Source organism: Lampetra planeri, chromosome 1 (assembly GCF_965212315.1).
Source record: "Lampetra planeri chromosome 1, kcLamPlan1.2.h2, whole genome shotgun sequence".
Lineage (NCBI taxonomy): Eukaryota > Metazoa > Chordata > Hyperoartia > Petromyzontiformes > Petromyzontidae > Lampetra > Lampetra planeri.
The window spans coordinates 23,026,182-23,041,761 of record NC_136107.1 but is presented as its reverse complement, the minus strand read 5'-3'; the positions used below and the strand labels follow the sequence as shown (position 1 = coordinate 23,041,761).

General features: G+C 41.3%; 1 protein-coding gene across 1 annotated transcript; it reads left to right on the top strand.

The window, feature by feature from the left end:
• Window positions 1-1,089: 1,089 nt before the first annotated feature.
• LOC144727442 (peptide YY-like) lies at window positions 1,090-8,621 on the top strand. Its single transcript, XM_078606673.1, has 4 exons — window positions 1,090-1,378; window positions 4,100-4,287; window positions 5,275-5,346; window positions 8,077-8,621. Exons 2-4 carry the CDS (start codon window positions 4,103-4,105, stop codon window positions 8,099-8,101), a joined length of 282 nt encoding a protein of 93 aa, XP_078462799.1. The 5' UTR covers window positions 1,090-1,378; window positions 4,100-4,102; the 3' UTR covers window positions 8,102-8,621.
• The last annotated feature ends 6,959 nt before the right edge of the window (window positions 8,622-15,580 follow it).

Genomic DNA, 15,580 nt, shown 5'->3' with positions numbered 1-15,580 from the left:
AGCTATGTAGGTTCAAATCTAGATTGGAAACTCATTTTTTTAAATAACTGCTTTTGTGTTTAGTTTGTTGTTCTGCCCCCCCCCCCCTCAAATCCGATTGGAACGGTTGGCTACGTACGGTGTGAAGGAAGTTCAACATATGTACTACATATGTCACCCCTCGTATAAATGGGGTTTTTCCGGGTACTCTAGTTTCCTCCCATATACTGAACACTCAATAATAGAATTGGCCAAACGTTCCAACGCAGGACTCTCCTAAAAAAGTTTATTGAGACTTAATGTGACTTTCCTTGGTCATGAATTGGCTTTATTACTAGTTATCATGCTTTTGGTGTGTTGAATGGGGTAAAGGTGGAGATGAAAGGCGAAATGACCTCTACTTTACATCACAAAAAGACTCCACGTTAGCTGCAGCTGTCATCAAGGCAGCAAGGCAGCTACTGTTCAGCTCCCACTTTCATATTTCATAAATCTGACCGAAAATCCACCTTTAAATGTAAATTAGTCTATCAACTTAACATTGGGATCACAACAAAAATGAGAACATCAACATTCGATCAAAGCTTTTTTTATTGGAAGCATAAGTAGGATGGGGGAAAAAATGTCCTCAGGTTTATTTTTTACAGCAGGAAAATTAATGTTTCTACTATTGCGGTGATCAACTGTCTGCCCTGATGTCTCTGTGTTCACCCGCAGTGGTTAAATTAAGGGAAAATGAGAAAGAACATCGTTTCTCTGCTTTTGGGGTTGATAAATGTGTTTGCTGGTGCAGTGCCGGCATGCAAAGTAATAACAATGATAAAATAAAATACATTTGGAGGGGGGGGAGGCAAATAAAAATGAAAGTATGAGTTAAAATGAATAGAAAAGCAAAATAACAAAAAAATATGGCACTGAGTAATACATACTCAATATTTTATCCGCATTATCTTCTCTCAGATGTGAATTAAACGTTTGCATGCTGGGGTGGATTTGTTCGTATTGTGAGTGTTCTTCTACCAGGGCGTGCTGTGCGCGTGTGTGTCCTGCAGCGCGTATGTGTGGTGTGTGCCCACAGCCAGGCGTTGAGTATGTCCCTAGCGGCGGTGAGCGCCGTGGGTGAGCAACGTGGGTGAGCAGCGCCACTCCACGACGCACCACCTCCTCGTTAAAGATCAAGTGGGGCAGTGCTTGTGTTTTCTTTGAAATTTTTTTTGGTATCCGTTCTGCCTAATTGAACAACCGTGGGGCTCCTCCGGACGACAGCGGCTAAGGTATAAATGAGAGGCGAGCGCAGGCGACGGCAGCAGAGCTTCAGGTCACAGGGAGGAGCCACCCGACAGAGACGCTCAATCTTCACAGCCTCATCTCCCGCTCGCCCGCCCGCTCGCCCGCATCCGTGAGTCTTTCTGTCTCGCCCTGCGCTCGCTCAGTTGTGGCTTTTAGCACCTGGCTCCGTCCACCACACTCAGTTGGCTTTGCCTGGAATTTTATTGTGATTTTCTTTTTTTACAAAACACAGACAAAATACCTCGTGGTGTTTTACTTGAAGAGGCGAAAGGATCTTCTAAATCATGTGCAGTATGCTCCAGAACTCAAAATAAATGTTAGATTAGTCTTCTCGAATAGTTTGTTGCTTATGGGAGAAAAAAAATATTGGACTTTGAAATATTACTGGAAAATGTCTAATCACTTTTCCGTAGTCTAATCTGGAAATAGGATGCACAATGAATGTGAATTAAAACAAATGAGAACCTTACGGTAATAATTGTCAGTAAAAGCCCGTACTAACTTCTGGAGTTTGACAAGATGCTATCGAGCAATAAAGAACTACATAACATGTTTTAACATACTATAGTAATAATGTACAACCCACAGTGAATCAAAGTTAATAAACCTTTTTTGTTCTGAATGAAAATAACTTCAAACGAGGAAACAAACGCGGGAAACAAAGAATCCTGCATCACATCTAGTCTTTCCTATCGGCAGGTTGTACAGTACACTATTTACGCGGCGTGTCAGAAAAAGTGCGCATCTCATTCGTGCATCGGCACAGCGACACTGGTGCTTGAGTATAATTAACATAAATACAGGACACGCAATGAAACAACCCATGTATTTTAATTATATTTACTTCATAAAAGCGTTATTTATAGGATGATTATTTATTTTCAGAATCTTCTCAGTCTTTAGCCAACTTCTGGAAATTATAATAGAAATATACCAGTGAAAACATTTGGTACAATTTTAATTCAATAAATGTAGAGTACTGCAAAGTAAATACATTGATGCTGATTTAGCACATACCAATTTTGAAACATGAAACAAAAAAAATCGCACCTCTGACAACATTCGAATCTATCAGTAATGTACATAACCTATACACATTGTAGGATGCATGTATATGTGACGTAATAAAAAAAATTGCCTGTGAAATGCAATGGTCTATGGGAATCCATGGTTCTATAGCAATGTATCTATGGCCATGTACACGTCTTGTATGGAGAATGTGTGAAGTGTGTGCCTAATTGCATTATCTTCTCTATGAGAAATGCCATTGCTTAACCAAACTGTGACAACTACATTTCATTGAGTACATCAATTTTCAAATTGTTTATTTTTTGCCGTATGACTGAAGTTAAATATGTAAATACCCCGTTTATGTAACCTATTGTAACTGTGTTTAAGCCACTGTATTTAAGCCATTAAGCGTCCAATCAAGATTATAGAATAAATAAAACTCTAATACATATAACATTTTGGCTTAGTGCTTGCGTGACTGCAGGATTTCATATTCGTTTGGTTTTTTGTTAAGTCACGTAGATAGGTTAAAATTAAATAACCATAAACTACGACGGTTCGATCGCAACACAAGCGGTCGTCGTGTGTTGCGATCAAAATATCGTAGTTTTTGGTTTTTTTTATTTTCTTTGAACATATCTACGTGACTTTAGCGAAAGACCCAAACAATATCTAATACATATTGCGAACAAAGGCCACCTTGGCATTACGTGCATAATCCAAATGTGTCTCATGGGATGTTTTGTCTTTTGTTTTTCAAAATATCACACATTCTTTGCAGACATGAGGATTGTTTTTCACGAGACTTTTAAATATACATTTTAAATAAAAGTACATTACTTATATGTTGCATTTGTCTTCAGGTCATATGCTTTTAAATATAATGAAAAAACTATTGTACCATCTTTCTTAATTTGTCATGCTATTAAATATAAAGGAATACGTCAGAAAAGTACTTGCAATAAATAAATGTGCATCAGTAAAACATTGAAATATAAACGCTAATTATTATACAAACTTGCTTTTCTGATTTTTGTTGTTTTAATTTACTGAAGAATTCCAACATGAAATGCATTTGTAAACGTTAACACACTGCATTTGTAATGTCACCATAGAGAACATCCACGATCGTGCGTGTTCACTCTGTCGCTTACATAAATTCTTTACTCCAGACATATGAGACCTGTACAATGTGTACCAGATCTCACTTTGAAGAGATATTCGTTAATGTATTTTAACCCGGTTACACATCGTGTTAGTATGTTAGCGTGCATTAATGTATTATGCATACGTGCATTGTCTACACGTATGCATAATACATTAATTATGTATAACATACTCTACGCACGCAGTGATAACATTCAATGTTGTATTATTGCCAACGTATGGCATCATGTAAAGCATTCTAAATAGAATATGCGTGATTATTTATGCACAGACGTGAATGTGTCGAGAGTGTCGTGTGGTTAGCGAGCTGCGCGAGAAAATCAGCAACCCGCTGCACTGTTCACGGCCAATGCCAGTGACGATTCATCTGAACCGGTCGTGTGCCTCCCCTAGGTCGACTCAGCCTTATACGATTACCTGGTGCGATGTGTAAACATCGCCACTTGGGAGACAGAGGGGGGGCTCGCGGGGTGCTGGCCACCCACCCCTCGGGTACCGTCCCGGCCTTCATAGGCGCTTGCTGACAGCACTAACCCCCCAAAACTGTTCACCCTATACGGTAGATCTTTGCCTTTAGTATCGGTGCATTATGCATCGTGAATTTATATGCGCGCGTGTGTATGTGGGTGGACGCTGCCCATTGTGACGACAGACGATGGTCTCCCCACGTGTGCGCCTGGCCGCTCTGGCGCTGAGCGTGTGCGCCATCCTGTGTCTGGGAATGCACGCGTCTGCCTTCCCGCCCAAGCCCGACAACCCCGGAGACAACGCGTCGCCCGAGCAGATGGCTCGCTACAAGGCGGCCGTGCGCCACTACATCAACCTCATCACGCGCCAGAGGTCCTGGCGGATTCCCGCTCGCATTGCGGCTCTCACGCGGCTCGCATGGCACGCGTGGATATGTCGTGGGCTCGCACGCGAGTCGCATGGCACACGTGTCTCGCGTGACGCGTGTGAATAACATGGACTCACCCACATGGCTCACATAGCTCACATTACACGCGTGAATAACGTTGGGCTCACATGATAAACATGGCTCACATGGCACACGTGAATTACATAGGCTCGCATGGCTCACAAAGCACACGTGGCTCACACGCCCCTCCGATTAGCACGGTTGACTAGTCACGGTGCGGAAGAAAGTCAACGTACATGATAGACGTGTGAAACATGGCTCACGTTGGAACACGTGCAAAACACTTCACACCAGGGCACACAGGCTCACACGGCTCCCGTGGCTGACACAACAGACCCGCAACAGGGATACACGCTTGCTGACACGACTTAACCCAGGTCATGTACATAACGCGCATGCATGCGTGCGCACTCACTAGTATTTGTCCCTTGCCCGGATTAATGTGAAGTTCTCACACAGGCATTAATCTCTACGGCTCGCAATCCATAGGCATGCATCAACATGAGAACAATTGCAATGAAACTGTCAATCGTTTCGGGATGTATACTTCGGTAATTATCATTACCGGAAGTATTTGAATTTACATACGAAGTCGCGAGTATCACAAGTGCCGCATATGATGAATACGGAGGGGGGGGAACATACGTATTACAGTACTGGTGGAAATTGTATTTTGTATTCATTGCCATATTTTACCTGGATAGTCTCTTGAGATGGAACGCTTCATTTGCACGGTTGTCCAGGGTGTCAAGTGACGCACAGTAATGGCAACTGTACGTATATGTATGTATGTTGAACTTCTTTCGCACCGTGCCTTGCCAACCGTGTGTTAAATTTACGAGTGCACACGTCAATTCTTGCCACCCAATACAGTGAGGTTAACATTGGCGTATACGTGCGCATGCCCACAGGTATGGTAAGAGAGCCCTGACCCCGGAAAACTGGATCTACCGGGACCCGGCAGAGGAGAGGGTCACCTATGGGTGAGAATCGCCGTCACCTCTTCAACTCATCCTGAAGTCCGCTGTCGTGAAGACTCACCTTAGTCCATCTGGATTTTCTCTCTCTGCTCCGATAAAAAAAAGGCTTATATCCAGAAATATGTTGTGTTTTTTTAATGTTGTAAATAAGCAGGGTGAATGATGGTGGTGAGTTCTTTTTGGTTTGTACTTATACAGTTCTGCAAATGCAGCCCCTTCCTTTTATACACTTAATCTTCTGAAATAAAACGTGATAAATTTGTGCATTCATAAATGTACTTACTGACTTATGCCTTAGTTAAGCCCATTTTAAATGAATAATCTGGACAATGTCTATTATGTTAGTATTAACCGAAAAGGAAGACAAATTTACGAACCTCTGAAGTATGCAAATGTTCTCAATCAGTTCCATATTCATCATTACTTCGTTTACTTTATTTAATAGATAGCGTGCCATAACCTTTTCTATTTCACCAATCTGCCAGCAGAGTTCTAAAATTCGTTGTATTAGTCCTGATTTGTCACTGTCCGCAGAGGAGCGATAATCAAAATTGACCAGATAGTTTGGGAACAAACACGCATTTAAATAATACATAGATTGCATGAAAGAAAGTTATAACATGAAAAACAGTGTGTTCAAAAATAAATCACACCGACTAAAATTTATTTAAAGGAATAAAATTTGCCGGAATATAACCCTCGTGAAAAATATTGTACTTGTGATATATTTTGTTCACGTACATACATAGACACAACAACTACCGTTCTACACTAATTGGTGGTGATGTCACCACGATGCGCCTTGAGGCAAGAAAAATGCAAATATCCCCCGTGTAGCCTTTACAGACTTTTTGGGCCAGTGCTGTTAAGTGAGCTCACATGAAGGTCGGCATACGAGGGGGTTTGTTTTGCCAGAGCCACGTCCTTGTGGCCATGTTTACACATCGCACCAGGTCCTCATATATCCTCGGGGAAGCCCAAGGACAGGTTCAGATAATCGTCACTGTTATTGGCCATGTGCTCCTTTGTGACACACACACACTCTCATGCAAACATTGAATACACGTGGCGTGTCATCAATGTGGCGTGTCATCAATGTGGCACAGTTGTGCTTTGGCCACAAAACCGGAAAAGTATATTGAGTCAACATAATACTCGTATGTTGCTTTACAAAATGAAGACCCGCAATATATTGGGTTGTATAACCAAATGGAGTACAGAGTAAGCAAGCGATGGTGCACTGCTACACCAGGACAGGCCACGATAAACATTATGGTTCACGGCATGATGAATCACCTTTTTCTACATCATGGGACCTCCTTTTCCAGTACCAAAATATGAGAATAGGTTTTCCCCTTTCTTCTGGCAACAAAGCAGGCGTTAAGATGTTAAAACACCAAAGGTTTCAGTTTGGTGTTTTAACATCTTAACACCTGTTTTGTTGCCAGAAAAAATGGGGAAAACCTATTCTCACCTTTTTCTGTTTCACATTTATTTTGTATTTGTTATATGGATGGTTCTGTTCCTGGCTAACAAAATTGATCCATGCTGTGTGAGCACAGCAACAACAAAACAAAGACATAAATATTGCAGAGAACGAGTACACGGTTCTTAAGAGGTATTAATGGTAGTGTAAACGAAACGTGCGAATGTAATGTAATGCAAATGTTAAATGAAAAAGTTATGTACACGTGCAACTAAGCTCTACATTTTAGTTTAACAGTGACAAAAACACAGGCAAATCGAAAGAGACAGTGTGAACATCTGGGAGCTAGAGGCACCAGAAAACAAATATAGGTACAGGCGCAAGTGTGCTCTGTGTTTTAATTTAAAATAGCATGAGGTGCATATCTCCTCTAACTGTAGCATACAATATTTGTTTTAAAATAAAGCTTATTTATAAAATGCTAATGCATCACTGCAGTTAGCATGCAAAATTTACCCAGGGTTATCTAGCTAGGTTTCAAGCACTGCAGCAGTATGTATCCCATATCACTGTAAGACTCGATTAATAATTGTTTTACTGGGGCTTAACACACCTGTGGTCCCTCTTCTATGGAGCATACATCGCTTATTTGTGTGGTAATTTGTGACCAATATTTTTTTATACATCAAAATAATACCCAACACCATAGTGTGACAGCACATAGAGCCAACTGGACAATGCACTCAATTCTAACTCTGGCCGCCAGTTAATTGAGCTCTTCATAATTACATTACTAACACTTTTGTGATAAGTCAAAAATAGTTAGCGAATAATTAATCTTGTTCCTGCTATGGGAATGTGGAATTTACACCACTTGCTCAGGACCGCCAGCTGAGTAAATACGGGTAAAACTAATTTTTGTCTCGTAATTAAATGAATGTTTACAATTCAGGGTCATTAATTGAAAGGTTTTTGTTTTTTTACAATGTGGTGAATATGGTATACCGGTCTCTAACCATCGCAAGGGTCACATGAACCCATTTTATGGAACATTGATTCTTACGCATTCAGTTTGATGCATTTATTGTGAGCGTCATAATAAAAATTAACCAGTGAACGAGGTACGCTCAAAGAGGAGATGTTTGGATATGGAGGAGATATGTTAGCTTGGACTGGAGTTACGCAAAGCTACTTTTTCCTTGAACAGATAACAGTCACACATTGATTGTGGGCTCAATATTGATGGCACACTATCGTTGTTCATGCATACAGAGCTAACAATGGTTCTTTGTGTGTTCCCTACCCAGGTTGGACGATTATGCAATGTGGTGATGGCGGTACATCTCAAACCTCGCCTTCCTCTTCACCTCCTCTTAAATTATTCTGGCATCAAGGTTACTTTATGAGCATTTAATATCACGAGCCTACATAGTTTACTGATTCAATTTATTGTAAATAAATATGACATTCATGAGGTAAAATAAGACAACTGTCTCAGTATATTGCGTATTAAATCACAATGTAATATGTTTCATTCTATGTGACACTATTTTCATGCCTGACTGTAGGATGGTTTAAGTCAAGCCACTCTCCAGTCACATGGCTGCTGTAGTCACGTAACTCGCTTATTCACCACGAAAATAAAGTGGGACTACGCAACTATTCTGGTTAATGTCAAGCGCCGTTAAGTCAAATAAAATTCAAGGTGATGTAATAGATCCGTTGTCGAATGTGCTCTTGAGTTGCACTGCATGTTGTTCGGCATGACGTCCGACGTTTCACTACCATGACAAACAAACTCGCGGGGGTACAACCCGAAACAATAAAGGAGAGCTATATGGAAGCGCTAAAACGTACACCGTCCTGTCGTATCTGTTATGCGAGTGATGTGAACAGCACATAATTCATGCAATACTACTGGAACCTTTTCCTTTCGTTGTAATCATGTGAAACCTTATCTATTGTGATAACAGTGTTAATATCTACAATGTTATCCAACTCTCCCTAACTATCCCAGCAGTATTACACATCTCAATAATGAGCAGAGGTCAATACGCATTATTTCCAGTTAAAATTGTTAAACGGGGAAAGATTCACGGAGTATCACGATTCTTTTCCAAGCGCGTCCTGCACTGGGATATTTGGTCATCACCATTAATGAGTGTGTGGGGGTATATGGGATAATACGTGAATACGGTACTTCGTGAAAACCAACAGCGCATGAATGCATTATTCTGAGCCCTGCCATCTCTTGGCCATACCTCCAAGCTATACGTCTACCCCACATGACAAGCCCTGGTGGTCAAATCTCAGCAGACACCGCAAAGGAAGGTCCACAACAATGGATACACATGAACTGCACTGTAGTCATTCACAACGATGACAGAATTTACGATGCTAGACTACGCTTGCGATGACTCGAAAATCTTGAACCCAAAAATCTACGCTATCAAACCCAATCCCTCGTCCATTTTTTCCCCTCAAACTATTAATTTGTTCACGACTAATCAATCCCTCGGTCAAACATGTTTGAGTAAATGGTCAATTAAATTGAAGGTTGTCTCATTGTTGTTCTTTCCTGTTCATATTGCTTGGACGGCATATAATAATCTGCCTATGATGCCCCCAAGATTATCTTGAGTTTGTTATCTTTCGAGCTGGCATTTAACCTATATACCACCCATATTAACCACGTTGGCATTTATCTGCGTCTGTCACGAAATTTGTTCTGAAGCCTGAATAAACCCATGTAAGTAAATACATCCATAACCGTCAATGCAAGACGAGCACCCACCCGTTGACATGGCACTCCTCTGCCACATGCAAGATTGACATATGGGACAGTGAAATTACTACAATATCCACTGGCAGACAGACATAATTCCAGCGCACTTATCATCATCCTCACGCTGGGCTCAGTGGCTTCTTCACTTTATCACATACGCATGTGCTGCAGTTGCGTTCAATCCTACCAAGCTACAATGCACCTGCATAACCCACGTATATTATGCAATGATAAAACACCAAACAACTATTTGAAAAAACACCCGTATTGCATGTGAAACGCCTTGGTTTCCATCAGAATTATTCTAGATTGAAAACCCATTTCTATAGAACTGCTTTTTGTGCTGAGTTTGTTGTCCTTCCCCCGCACCTCCAATTAGCACGGTTGACTATGTACCATGTGTAAGAAGTTCAGCATACATATGTAATGACATGATGACACCTGCTGGGTGGAAAAGGGAAGCACGGGTACGGGTACCGCTAAGACAACATCCAATCTGAAAGGGAGAGGTATCTGAGGCTAAGGTAATAGGAGGGGTTGGCCGAGATGCTCCGGGAACCTGATCGAAGGTTCCACGATAGGGCGTGGTCAGAGGCGGAGCCTAGCCATGCCTGGGGAGATATAAGAGGGGGCGGACCAGGGCTCGGGGTCTTGGGTCTGGACTGCGTCGCTGCTCGCCGTCATCTCTCTCCGTCGTCCGGCCACGTGGAAGATCTCCTGCGGGCTTCCATCACCATCCTCGTCACGCCGCTAGCCAGCGGCGTAGCCAAGTGTGGATGGTGGAACTGCACCGAGTGATCGACCGTGAGTGTGTAGCCAGTCGAGACACTAATATCTAAGTGTTGTACTCAGAGTGAGAAAGATAAGGTTGGCCTGTGTTGTGCCTGTGTAAGAATAAAAGAAGACGTACCCTCTACACGACGTGTCGCAGAAGTCGCTCATTACACATACATAATCAATGTAATAATATGTTACCCCCACATCAACAATAACCGAGTCATGATGACAACAGTTTTCGGGTCGTTTAAAGTTTCACTCCACATGGTCTATGATGCAACATGCTGATAGCAGTTGGGGGATCTATTCCCTTTGTAATGACGACTTGACACACTTGCCTTGAGATGGTTTCTTTATTGAAGAGACACGTTCACTCGAACAGGCGGAAACTTCACAACAACAGCCCCGAGTCTCCCACGCATCTTCCTTATATATGGACCGAGGCCACGCCCCCATTCACGAACCTTCTCGCTGACTCTGGACGCTGGCTCTACCAGCAGACTCTACCCTCCTCTTCTGTCACCTGGCCAAGGTCCAATTCTCGATCATTCCCGTAGCCATCAGTCTCACCGTACAGCAAGCGGACACCCCTGTCATTACCTCCCGTGGCCACTAGTCCATTCGCACTGTAGGCTGACTCCCCTGTACTTACCTCCCGTGGCCACTAATACACTCACACCGCAGGTTAATTCTACTGTCATTACACCTTCATGGTGACCAGCCCATTGTATTTCTGGACAGCACCAATCCACACGTATTGACTCTGCCCTGCTGCACAGGCCCTCCACTTTCTCAAGCTCTATGCTCCATTAAACAACGTCGCCAAAAAAGTAATAATCGGTTCCAGAGAGGCATGTGGCTCTCTTCACACCCACACACAGTTTCTCGCATCACCACACGCCGCCTCCTATGCAGCCCCCTGCCAGGCAGCCCATCACTGCCTCTCAGCCTCAAACTGCTCCTCTCCTGTGCTCCACACCACACCAAATTTGACTCGTCATAACCCATAGAAGCTTTTGCTGTTACATTTAGAAATTATATTGACTCAGTTGCACGGCTAATAAACTCTTACACTCACCCAAATTGTGCCACTCTATCTCCAGCAGCTGCAATGGTGGCATCTCTCCATCAGTTGTCAGCACTGCCCCACTATATGTTGGGATCGGCACCGGTCGGCTATCCCAGTGCTAAAGCAAATAACTTAACACTTACGAAGGTCCCCAGAACAGCTTCTCAGTTGCAGGAGACACAAGTCAACCAGGCCGTTGGTTAGCGATACCTGCATAGCTCAGCCCATCAGCAAACATACACTTTGCCGTGTCCATTTCCTGTGGCCAGTGCAAGTTCTGGGTCAAGTGGCATTCCAGCGGGTGATGCTGCGCATAATCACCGAGGTGAATGCCACACAGCATTTCAGGGTGATACAACCCTCTGCTCTTAGTTTTGCTCACCTTCCTTTTCAGAAGCTCGATGCTTCAATGAGTTTATTTGTCAACACATATCCATTTGCAGTGAAAAATAAATGCACTATATGTGAACGTGCATGATTTAGAATGTTCCAATTTTGCATATGCCGTACTGTACGTATCAATACTTGATTGTAATATATGAATAAAGAAATACGTTATTATAATCAAAGCATGCTTACTTTCATATGTACAAAATACGAAGCGTGTGTGTGTATGTATGATGCTTTTTCAGTTTATATATACAACTGTGGTCTATATATGTCTGTTAATTAATGCTTGCTTTGTACTTCAAAAATTCTAAATTATAGCATTCATTATATACAAAGTAAATGGGCCATGCCACCCACAATTTAATCAAACAGAGCCCTATTTGCATGAATGTTTTTGAATATATAATTTCTCACACATAGCTAAGCAGTTGAAATAAATAGCATCAGCTCATTTGTTTTTCCAAAACTCTTACTCTGTAAACTGTTCCAGAACATCATTTTCATTTAAGCTACATTTTATTTAATTTGCTTTACAAGTTTCTCAAAGTTATGGACATTTAAAGTTAAATATAGTTCAATGACACAATTTATTGTATCACCTTTCCTCATATATTTTTGCATCTATAATTGTTTAACAATGTTTTCAGTTTAGATTTCAGCCATAGCAATGAAAACCCCAAAATATAACTTTCATTATAATTATAATATTGAATGGATTCCTGTATTTGCAATAAAGACACTTTTAGCCCAAAATGCTTAATTCTTTCCAGATGTATACAGATTTTAAAACAACTATATGGTAATGTCGTTTTAATACTGAAATACACACCATGGGCTCGATTGAGATAGAATTTGGCCATCATTATGCCATTTTTTGGGTGCAATGATGGATAATTTCCATACATAACCAGAAAACGTCACATTTTGCCATTAACGTGCCATGAACTGTGTACAAAAAAACGTCTCATGCTGAAATTTAAAAATGGCCTAAAGTGAGCGGGGTCTGGGCAGAGACAACAATGGCAAAAAGTTTGCGTAAAAGTATGCAATTTCAAGAATTTTCTGATAATGCAAGAATTGCACAAAATCATGAAAATCGGCCACATGCCTCAGTCTTCATACCATGAAATCATCTCCTATGTGCGTTGTTCATCTCCACCTCTTGAGACCATTGTGAAAATTGTGCCTAAATAATAACCTTCGAGGTTATGCACAATTCAAGTAAATATTTCAATAGTGATAAATATTTAATGTACTGTACATTATAATTGTGCTTGCACTAAAACTGACACGCAAGATAGATCTTTTTTAGCTAATAATTTAGATTTTAATGTTTTGCTTATCAGTAAAAAAAAAATATGTTATAGGTAAAAGTAAAAAAAACCGTAGTATTTTATTAAGCATTAATATTTTAAAATAATGAAGCATTAAACAGCACAATACAAATAGGAATCTGGAATAAAAATTTTACTTCCTCTAGCCATCATCTAATGGAACAAAAAAATCGTATTGCATTTACAAGGACATGCACTTTATTAAAATTCTTTGGGCCCAGTTATAAGGTGAGCGTGCCAATTAAAATACACATTGGAGAGCTCTCAAAACACATTTAAATTCAGTGATGGCATGCCTGGAGACATTCTGATAAAATAAAGCACGGTGTTCACTTGACCATATTACTTACATTTACGATAAGAGTAATTGCCATTGGCCAAAGTAAGCATGTACCTTTCATTGCCAAATACACATAATTGTTCAAATGTAGATTTGAAGTTTTTGTGACTGCAGGGATCCATACTCTTTGGTTCTTTCGGTAAAGTCACGTAAATATAAAACAAAATTAATTAGATCACGACGTTTCGGGCGCAACACAAGGTGGTCTTGCCCGTGAAAGGAAGCACGTCTCAGACAGAAATCGGGCCAGTTTGTAGGTGGGTGAGTTAATGGTTGAGACGATAGAACGGAGCGGAGTACCTTCTTTATGGATTTTTGGAAGGCCATAAAATCTGGGTGGTCTAGCAGCAGAAGATTTTAGAGAGAGCTGCTTGGTCGGTTCGATTGGAGAAGTCGAATTAGTGATGATATTGTTGGTTTTCGTAGCCATGCGGTTGGTAGGATCTCTATTGATTTTGGTATAGCTGCCATCATTAAGAAGGTCCTGCATTTTGTTGTTGTAAGTGGTTTCATCCATGATGACAGTGACATTGCCCTTGTTGGCTGAGAGGATGACAATGTCATCTCTCTTTTTCATTGAGCGAGTTAAAAATGCTCGTCCTTGCTGATGTTGCTCATGGGTTTCTTAGCGTTTTTGAGGATAGCAGCGATTTCAGATCTTGCAACGTCTGCCAGGATGTGTCCCAAACCTCTTAGGGCTACGTCGACCTAGGCAATGAAATCTTCCACTGGGATGTGTTTTGGGGTGACTGCGAAATTTAACCCTTTAGCTAGTACCGATTTTAGGCTGTCGGAAATTGGGCTGTTACTCTGATTGATAACAATCTTGTTAACATCTAACTTTTTAATGTGTGGCTCTAATTTATTTTTTGACAGGAGGTTGAATTTAGCAATCAGGTTAACTTTGCATTTGGTTGACATGGAAGTAGCTGAGGAAACTGTAAAGTTATTTACTTCAATGTCAACCAAATATAAAGTTAACCTGCTATACCAAAATCAAGACACAAAGCACTGTTTCGTATTCAACGTAAAACGCTGTTTTTCGTTGCAACGAATCAACCTCTCTCTCCCGGGCACATCCATCAGCGAGGTCACGTCGGGACACCATGTACAAAACAAGCCACTCGGCCATTCCTAACATCCCATGCCCCATTTGTGAATCACGTTCGGTGTTGTTCTTTTAGCACACACTCCAGGCACTACCGTAAAATACATAAAGCTAATATTACCTTGTATCCTGGCGCAGTAAATGAGCTGACTTGAGAGGGTTATCGCAGTGGCGTGAGAAAAAAAAACCTCTGCACATTTTGCTCACCGGGAAGCAATACCAAAGACGTCCTGCTGCACTGGAACAGGTCATGCCAGAAAAGCTTCTCCTCAAAGAGTGTGCGGAGTGGGGGGGGGATTGACAAATGGGAAGCTTTTAGAAAGTTTGATCTTCACATCAGCAGCAAGTATCACAGTGTATCTACACCATCACATTCAGGCTATTTTTATTGGGGACCGTTCATAAATGACGTCACGCGATTTTTGACCCCCCCCCCCCCTCATCACACGGCGTCACAAAAAAAAAATCGCTTTAAACTATTGTCATTGTAGTGCGTATTTAATGTGGCGCTGCACTCGGATGTTTTAGGAAAAAACATTTATTAAAAAGTATATTTCATTAAGTAGAAGGTGTTGTCTATATTTGTTTAAAGTTGCGGATTTTGATGTGACGTCACATTTCTCAACCCCCCCCCCCTCGTCACACATCGTCACAAATGTCTGACCCCCCCCCCTAGGTGCGTGACGTCATTTATGGACGACCCCTTGGTAGTTTATTTTATACATTATTTCCCATTTGAGTACGTGTGATTTTGGGGGAACTGTCATAATATTTAACAGCATTAAAGAAAATGTATATGTTGTGTTGAATGAAGAACATGAAAGTTAAACGCATGTAAAAATAACACGTTTTTAAAAATTTCATGTTTAAAACATTACCCACTTAAATGACCACGTTTTCAACCCGATGACTACACTGTTCAGAATCGGTGCCAGGTGGGAGCACTTGAAGTATCAGGTCACACTAAATGTTATAATGTCAGGAGGCTATTTATAATGTATCTGGCCA

Coding starts and splice junctions, on each gene's coding strand:
- LOC144727442 (XM_078606673.1), top strand. CDS start 4,103: ATGGTCTCCCCACGTGTGCGCCTGGCCGCTCTGGCGCTGAGCGTGTGC. Junction 4,288..5,274: donor AACCTCATCACGCGCCAGAG/GTCCTGGCGGAT, acceptor GCATGCCCACAG/GTATGGTAAGAGAGCCCTGA. Junction 5,347..8,076: donor GAGGAGAGGGTCACCTATGG/GTGAGAATCGCC, acceptor TTCCCTACCCAG/GTTGGACGATTATGCAATGT.